This window comes from Protobothrops mucrosquamatus, unplaced genomic scaffold (genome assembly GCF_001527695.2).
Source record: "Protobothrops mucrosquamatus isolate PMUCROS unplaced genomic scaffold, P.Mucros_1.0 scaffold288, whole genome shotgun sequence".
Taxonomy (NCBI): domain Eukaryota; kingdom Metazoa; phylum Chordata; class Lepidosauria; order Squamata; family Viperidae; genus Protobothrops; species Protobothrops mucrosquamatus.
Window position 1 is genome coordinate 123,895 of NW_015386632.1, and position 9,324 is coordinate 133,218.

The window sequence follows — 9,324 nt, forward strand, 5'->3', positions numbered from 1 at the left end:
GGGAAGCAAGCTTCATATAATCTTCTCAGCTGTCCTTATCACTCTCTCTATGGACCTTCTATCTGAGGCACTGCTACTACCAAATCAAACAGTGATGCAGTTTGTTAAAACGCTCTCAATCATGCCTTTGTAAAAAGCAGCCAGGACAGAAGGAGAAACGCTGGTTTGCATGCTTCACTAAAGGTAATGTATGAAGAGACCAAGTCAGATTGTTAGTTATCTGCATGCCCAGGTACTTAATACTATTGACTACCTCCACAGCTACAGCCATGATACAAAGTGAGTATGACTATGCCAGCTCTTTCTAAAATCAACAATGGTCTCCTTTGAAAATTTGAAGAGACCAAATTGTTCATAGACAAAGGTAGAAAGCCAATACAAATACCCTAGAAAAACTGTAAATGATATTACCTTCAATTTGAAACCTGAATTTGATTTCAAAATCAAATTAATGAAATGTGAATGAAGGAAGCAAACAATAAACACCTAAAGGAAACAGGATTAACATCCCTATCTCTTCAGAACATTAACCTTGGATATTATGACATCACTGAAGCTAGTACAGAGGAAGAAGTGGGCGGGTGGGAGGCTGGAATCAAGGGAGGGAAAGGCAAAAGGGCAGATAGAAAGGCTTGAGCAAAAAGTGGCATAAATTATTATTAGCCTATTATCCTATAAGCCCCAACCAATGACTGAGCAACAATAGTATTCCAGACTTTAAAATATTAATAAAATGATCATAGGATATAAGGCTTGGAAGAACCTTAAGATCCTCTAGTCCAGTGATGGCAAACCTTTTAGAGTGCCCAAACTGCAACCCAAAACCCACTTATGCATCATTGGGTGCCGGGTGGGTGTGGCCCATTGGGTGGGTGTGGCCCATTGGGTGGGCGTGGCCCATTGGGTGGGCGTGGCTGCGGTAGTAACAGCAGACTGGGTGGGGCTAAAAAGTTCAATCAATCAATTCCAACTTTGCAAGATCTTTTTTTTTCCCACAAGAAATTGAAATTGACTGATTGATTGAACTTTTTTTTTTGTACACAGCGGCGGAGGCCTAAAGCGAAAAGGTTTTATAAAACCCAGCTGAAGGCCTAGGACTTGAGCGACAGCGCGCATGCCCACAGAGAGGGCTCTGAGTGCCACCTCTGGCACCCGTGCCATAGGTTCGCCACCACTGCTCTAGTCCAAGCTCCTTTCCAACATAGGAATCCACTATTAGAGCACTGTAGATTTATATATCAACCTAAACTACGTTTTGTATAACTATGGTTTATTACATCATCGGGTTCACATAAGACATGAAACACTATTTAAAGCCATGGTTAACCTAGAACGCTAATCCAAAACTAAACAAATTACATTATGGCTTAGCATGTTGTATGAATCAGATCCAGATCAATTGAACTGTAGTGAAAGAAGCAAAGTTTCATTTTATTATGAAGCAACGAAGACTTGTACAATTGAATAGTAGAAGCTATTTAGGGCTACTGAATAAATGCTTTCGACGATTCAATATCTCTTAGTCTATACAATGGGACAGTTATAAAATTAAAGATATAAAATGCTAGTTAAACAAAAAAGTATGTATGCTCTTTTAATCATGTAAAAATGATTTTAAAAATAAGGAACTGCGATGATAGTTGCATGATAAAAAAACTGTCATGGTGTTTGGGGGCAAGAAAGAGGGAGAAACTGTCAACAGCTATAGGCATTAATGTGGATTAGGAGCTATCAGTACATTGCTCACCTTAAATCATTCATAACACATCTACAGTAGCATCATTGTTATATCTTTCGCAAAACATAAGAGATAAAATGAATAAATGGGCAAAAAAGAGCAGATCAAAAAGATTGTGAGGGGAAAATGGTAAATTCTCCTTTCAGCAATAGATGTTGCATTTATCAATGAAATACACATAAATCTTACCCTAACTATTATAACAACTCTAATGAGTCTCTAAATTTCCATGGATTAATATAATTATTCTCCTGGAAAATAGATAAGTTAGTTTGCCAGATTTAGATAGTTTAAGATATATATTGCCACTCAATTATTTTATATGCCAGCTAAAATATTAAGTATGTTAACATTAGCAATAGTAAACAAATGCATTCTGTAGGTTACAGTATGTGCAGGTCAATTAAGAACAATTTCCATCTCAAATCTGCTATCTATTGCTCACAGTCACTACACTGGAGAGATTTAAGCAACAATCCTACAACCATTTACTGTGGAGTAAACACCAAGAAACTAAGCGATAATTTGAGTAGCCATAATAGCATGGGTTTGCTCTGTTAATATGGCTGAGGGTACATAAAATATTTGTGCACAAGAGCTACTTAATCTAAATGGCCAGCTGTGGCAATTGCCATTTCCCTGCTTCGTAAAGTGACATTTACAAGCTAACTTTTCTTTTGCATATATTAATATTTAATTGTGCTAAAAATCTCTAGATTCTGTGTGTGTGTGTGTGTGTGTGTGTGTGTGAAGTGCATGCGCGCATGCATGCGTATGCAGAATCAAATGGATTCAGAAAAAAAAGGATGGTCAGCTGCCACTATTGAATTTTTTGTAATATCATGCATTGTCAATGAGCCCGTTGAAAAGAGAAGCCTAGTGCAGATAATAAAGTGAAAATATTACTAGTCAATCCAGTACACTATGTATTTTTATCTGGCTCCTGTACATAAGCAGTTATGGACATCAGTTTCCAGATACATCATTTGTGCCATTTATAACATGTGTGTGAAACATCTTTGTACCTTGTTCTAAACATTTAGGGAAGCAGAGTTTCCACTCTTTGTTGAGTTAACATTGAAATATAATTAAGAGAAAACAAGCAAGCATCACAGAAGCATAAATAAGTGTGTATGAAACCGAGTAAAGATGTGTGTGCATATGTGCAAGCTCTCAGTAGAGCCAGAAGTTCAACATAACAGAGCCTTCCAAACAGCAACTACTGATCCTGCTCCAGACAAAAAAAAGAAATAATAAAGTATAATTAGAAATAATCCATAATTCTTGATTTAAGAAATCTTAGATTAAATCCACTGTCCCTATCCTTAACAATGGCTTTCAGAAATTAATTCATAATCTCTTGGCACTTACTATGATGACTGTAGAACTCTATATGTTCAGCCACCACTGTTATATGGCTCCTTATCTATAATTCTGTAACATAAAGAAGACGTTTTGATTCTCACCCAAGAAGCTTCTTCAGCTCTGACTAGATGGTAGGAAATCGAAGGATCCACCATCCACTCAGAGCTGAAGAAGCTTCTTGGATAAGAAACAAAACGTCTTCAAAGAAAAAACAAGAAAGTCCAGTTGCTTCTTGAAAAAGCACCTTTGGGAAAACATAAAGGAGTCCACTCTTCTCCACCAGTTTTATTTCATTCTCTTGTCTTTTGTTCTATTGCAAATTATTTGTTATGCGATATAGGAAAGGGCAAATGATAACAGAAACTGGTATTAAATTAATCTGACAGTTACCATGGTGCAGTTGCATTTAAACTAGGAGAATCCTAATTAAAAATCTCTTTAAAAGGTTGTAGTGCTATTACATTCATTCAAACATGTATTACAAGATAAACTATAAACATTCTGCACATTCATTCTAGTAATGTAAAGTACAGCTAGGTTTTTGATAAATGGCATTGAGGGCTTTCAGTAGATTAGGGTAGGCCAACAAATGTCTGTTCAGCTGATTTATTTCATGAAATCTCTCCTTAGAGTATATATTATTTTATGTTTATTATTAAGTTCCAGGCTTTAAAACCAAGCAGTTTTGAATATATTACAATCCCTTTCAGAACAATAAAACAGCTGCCAAAATATTTAAAGGGATCAGCAAGGTTAGAATTTAAATGAAATTGTCTCAAAGGGGGATATATACAAGAACACAACATTTGGGCAGATTCATATAATGGGGATTCTGCTGCACTGTGTTACATTTTACAAAGTAATCATAAACATTCAGCAGAATATCTTACCTATGTGGATTTCCTTTTACAATTTTTGTATCAACTTCCCTGAATCAACAGCTACTCAGTTTTAGACATTAGGCCTTACTGGAGAGAAACCTTCAGCTCTTGCTTCTTTTTAATCTAATTGATCTCCAGTGCCTATTTTCCTTCTTCTTCCCTTTAATATAAACTGGCCCATATTTTCCCCCTACAATAAATCTTGCAAGGAATCTGTCCCAGTTGTTGCTATTTGTCATTAATCTAGTGTTGAAATCACCCAAAATGATGAATTTGTCACTGGCAGAGCTTATTCAAATAATCTGATTCAGGTCTTCATAGAAAGCTTCCTTGTGAGAATTGGTAAATAGGTGCTGACAATGATTATATACCAGGACTTGCTGAGACGAAAGCGGAACTTCATAATGCATTCATTTATTCCAGTGGGTAGAGTAGAGATGTTCTTCAGCAGAACAGTTCTGACCGCAAAATCTATTCTGTGAATCCTGTTGTCAGTCTGTTTTCCTTTTCCAAAAAACCCCTCACTTGCTACTTCCTGTAATGAACCCTCATCTGCCAGCCTGGTCTCACTGAGTGCAGCAATGTCAATGCGGTAATAGCAAAGTTTGTCTGCTATGAGTGCTATTTGTCTTCCAGGCCATGGCACCATTGCCTCTATTCCACAAAGTATAGATGTACCAGGCTCCAAAAATGAGTTTTCTTTTATTCCCCCCCCCCCTTGATTCTTGACTGTTAAGGGAATGATCTGCTAGCTACAGTTAATTAGCCAGATGTTGTTGTGGGACAGGCGATGTTTAGGTATCTTTTCTAACCCCCTCCCTTATATGATGGTGAACAGTGCTATTTTAGACTGTCTGCCCAGTTGCCTTTGATGTTGCCAGACATTTCTGCTGTCCTGGGGACACAAATGAACCACAAGGGCGCATATCCTAATGGGATATGAAATACAAAATGGACAGAGTAACACTATCTTAAAACAGGGTCAGCAGCCAGACATGAGAGTTAAACACTCTTGTCCCTGTTCAAGCTACATAGCTGACTGGAGTTAGTTGAAAATTCTCAAAGAAAATGTAGACTAGAAAGATTTAATCAGTGCCTTTTATCAGAGAAATAAAATAATTACTGCTGCAATTGAAGGGAGGCTTGCTATTATGCTTACTATGTGCTACACTGATATTTTATGTGTTGAAAAAATGTATTTGTGGGTCTTTTGGTCAAATAACATTTATAGTACATTATAAGTTTCTTTTAAACAAGTTCCACTGTATACAATCATTCTTACTTCCAAGATTGCAATATTTAAAAAGTATTAAAGGGAGTTTATTATCTACAGTACTTTTAAACACTAACGTCCTTGGCCTACTATTCAATATTCTATTTGCAAATGAGAGAAAACAAGAGATTTTACATGCTATCTAACACATCCTGGATATTGTTCGAAACTATGCACAAAGCATGGAGATACTGCCAATTTAATTTGATTTACTCATTGATACAAGCACCAAATTTTATAGCACTATTTATAGTGATGGTAAACACAATATTAAGCTATACTTCTGGCCATGTTCTCAGGGAATAAGTATCTAATTAGGGATATATGCAAACCAATACAAGAAATATAAAAAATATGGATTATTAATGTAAGACCTCTTCTTAAGAAGGATTCTTTAAAATATTTCTCTCCCAACATAAAATTTTCTTTGTTATATACAAGTTGTTCTTAATTTTAACCTACAAACAATAGTTTTGTCAACCATTCCTTCAGCTAACCTTCTGGCGTCCTTTCGTATAGGGATCATCTGGACGTTCCAATGGGGGATTTACTTTGACTCCCATCTTTCTCAAGAAATTTTTAGTGAACTGATCACCGTCTATAATTTTATATCTTCGGCCATAAAATATGACATCAGTGTCAAGGTTGAAATAATCAACAGTATAAAACTGATCTTCATTAGGAGGCGGGAGTGGAATCCGATGGCGCCTGAGAAGTGTTCCTATGTTGAAGGAAAACACAATTAATATAACTTACTCCAGGGTACTTTTATATTAACCTTATTCACATGAAGTCTCAAAATAGTTACACGGTAACAGAAAGTTCACCTGAAATATTAAATTGGGTGAATGTAAACATCAAAACATCAATTACTGAAGCACCCTTTGGACTGTGCCACTTGAAACTCCATATCTGAGGATTTTTCTCAGAAAATCATTGATAAAATCAGCATCTCAGAAAGATGGGTTTTGTTCCTTGATATATTATTTCTATATGCATACAGAATTCTGAATGCAACTTACAGAATTTCCTGCCTCTAATTCCAGTAGCTTACCAGGTAAAGATGTAACTTTTCAAACAATTATTTTAGCATTCCTTGTTTGAGATTGTTTGAACATTCATGATGAACTGGTTATCCTCAACTTACAACAGTTTGTTTAGTGACTGTTTGAAGTTACAATGTGACTTATGGCCATTTTTCACACTTACAACTGGTGCAACATTCCAATGGCCACATGGTCAAAATTCAGACACTTGGCAACTGACTCATATTTATGACAGTTGCAGTATCCCAGGGTCATGTGATCACCTTTTGTAACCTTCTGATAAGCAAAGTCAATGGGGAAGCCAGAGTCCTTTAATAACTGTGTTACTAACTTAACAACTGCAGTGATTCACTTAACAACTGTGTCAAGAAAGATTGTCATATGGGGCAAAACTCACTTAACAAATGTTTTGCCTAGTAACAGAAAGTTTGGTCTCAATTGTGGTTGTAAGTTGTACTGTGTTACTCTAATACATTTTTGTTTGGTTTCTAATTAAATTGTATGATTTTTAATTATGTTTTTCAAATGCAGTTGGAGCCCCCTTGCATCCCTTTATCAGACTGGAAAGAGATACTATAATTCCTATCTGCCTAAATGACAGCTAGTCCTTATCCCGTCCTCTAAATTGTCCAAAGTATCATTTGGAGAATTGGTACTGTACTGTGGTTAATATCTGTGAGATTGAGGGAAGATATAGGGAACATTCATATTAAAATATCCAATAGCACATTACTACTTATCATAACTACCTTTAAAGCATAACACTATGAAATTCAGATAAAGTAGCTACCAAATTTTGAAATGTCTTAAGGGAAAGGGTCAAAATTTCTGGAAAAGATTCATTATATAATAAAATAAGTAGTGGAAGTACACTTTTTTAAAAAATTGATACCATGAGCATGCATATAACAACTTCTTAGCTCTCTCCCCCTGAAGCCTAATTGTATTTATGAACTGGATTCATACCTATATGTGCTGCATACTATATAAAAATATTATTCAAGACCCTGTTCTGAGCAAGAATTATCCCTATCTCTACTGAAATAATACTTATAAGCCAAAACTTAGCTTTCACGTTCCTTTCTTCACCTTTGTATGTCTTTTTAACACTCATGAAATATAGCCAATACCCATCCCCTTTTAACTCCATGAAATGCAGTTAGAGTAGATAAGTATGCATAAAAGATATATTATTGTGGTAAATTAATATAGAAAACAATTATCATAAAACTGGATTTTTAAGTATAAAATAGAAACATATACCACTCTTCAATATTTCAGGAGTGATTTGTTTTAATTTATGGTGTAATAATAATTAACTGGAAATGAAATTTTAGTTATAATTCCACACCTTATTTAATATACTACTTTTCTATAGCACAGAGGGAAACCTATTACTTGGAAAGAATGAGTAAAAGGATACTTTGGAGTATTTTTTAATCATTCTAATATGTTTTTAATAGTTATATAACAGGGAAGAAAATGGAAATGATCCCTTTGTTTCTTTCCTGGCTTCAAAGGAGAGCAGATTTCCACACAGTCAGATGCAATTGTTACTAAATTAGCCTCATTGTAAAGCTGAATATCAGTAGTTTGGGATAAGCAATTCTTCAAAAAGGAGCATTTGACAGTGCAATACAGGCAGTCCTTGATTTACAATAGTTCATTTGGTGACCGTTCAAAATTACAACAGCACTGAAAAAAGTGACTTAAGACCTTTTTTCATACTTAAGACCACTGCAGCATCCTCATGGTCATGTGATCAAAATTCAGACACTTGGCAACTGACTCATACTGATGACAGTTGCAGTGTTCTTGGATCATGTGATGACCTTTTGCAACCTTCTGACAAGCAAAGTCAATGGGGAAGCCAGATTCACTTAATAACCATGTTACTAAGAACTGCAGTCATTCACTTAACAACTGTGGCAGAAAAAGTCAGAAAACAGGGCAAAACTCACTTAACAAATGTCTCGTTTAGCAACAGAAATTTTGGGCTCAATTGTGGTTGCAAGTTGAGGACTATCTGTACTTCATATTTCTTAAAGTAAAGAAATTTATGTTCCTAAAATCCGATAAATATCACTAAAAATCCTTGCTTCCTGATCAGTTTTCTTACCATGCCAGGTTAAATTTCTTATAAGTTATAACTTCTGATTTCTAGATAGATTGGATTTTTATTTGTAGCTAGTGCCACAAATATGGTGATTTGCCTCTTAATAGTTAACTTTGTTATTCTGTTCTTGTGCATACTTATTTAAAAGCAAATTTCATTTCATCCAATGGCATTTATTTAAATACATATAAAATCATAATACATATTTGTTTTTCTGCAGTTATATCAAATTCTGAAGTTAGAAGACCACATACAGTATAAACTTGTTCCAGAAAACATTCTTAGCTGAACAATTTTATCTTAAAATACATTCAAACACAATTATACCAACAGCACACCAAATGGACTAAAATACCTCTGCTTTACTTTCCCTCAGCAACCCTCACCTTTTGTAGCTCTAAGTGTGCATCTTCAAATCAGTGCTGACTCCTAATAACTACATGGACTATGCAGTTTTCTTAGCAACATTTTTCAGAAGCACTGAGGGACAGCAATTGGCCCTAAGTCACCATATCATTTTGTACTTAAAGGAGGACTACCAGTAGGACCCATGGTGTCCCAGTTTCTAGCATATTGTATTTAGCTATTCTCAGCTATTCCTTTAGCAAAACTATAAAAATTAATTGAGATTAGGTTAGGGTTATCATTAGGGTTAGTAAAGAAAATACAAAACATATCCTCAACCAGATGACCAACAGACTCCTCCTCCTGATGCTTCCTTAGTTTTTTGTCTAACACACAAGGTGGTGTGTCAAAGCATGCAGAGTCTTATTGCACTGAGATAACCCAGGAGTAAATACAGTAAACAGTGGTTTGTAATTAAATGGTAGTTTATATTACACTATAGCTACAAATATACACTAGAAATAAAATACATACACGTGGTGAAACAGCAAACTCCAATA

The 9,324-nt window shown here is 35.3% G+C and overlaps 1 protein-coding gene across 1 annotated transcript in view; it reads right to left on the bottom strand.

Annotated features, from left to right (window-relative positions):
- Window positions 1-9,324, bottom strand: part of EFHC2 (EF-hand domain containing 2) — a 58,544-nt gene that overhangs the window by 40,573 nt on the left and 8,647 nt on the right. Inside the window, exon 4 of the mRNA XM_015814867.2 lies at window positions 5,755-5,978. Within this exon, the coding sequence (XP_015670353.1) occupies window positions 5,755-5,978 (224 nt within the window). The remainder of the gene's footprint in view (window positions 1-5,754; window positions 5,979-9,324) is intronic.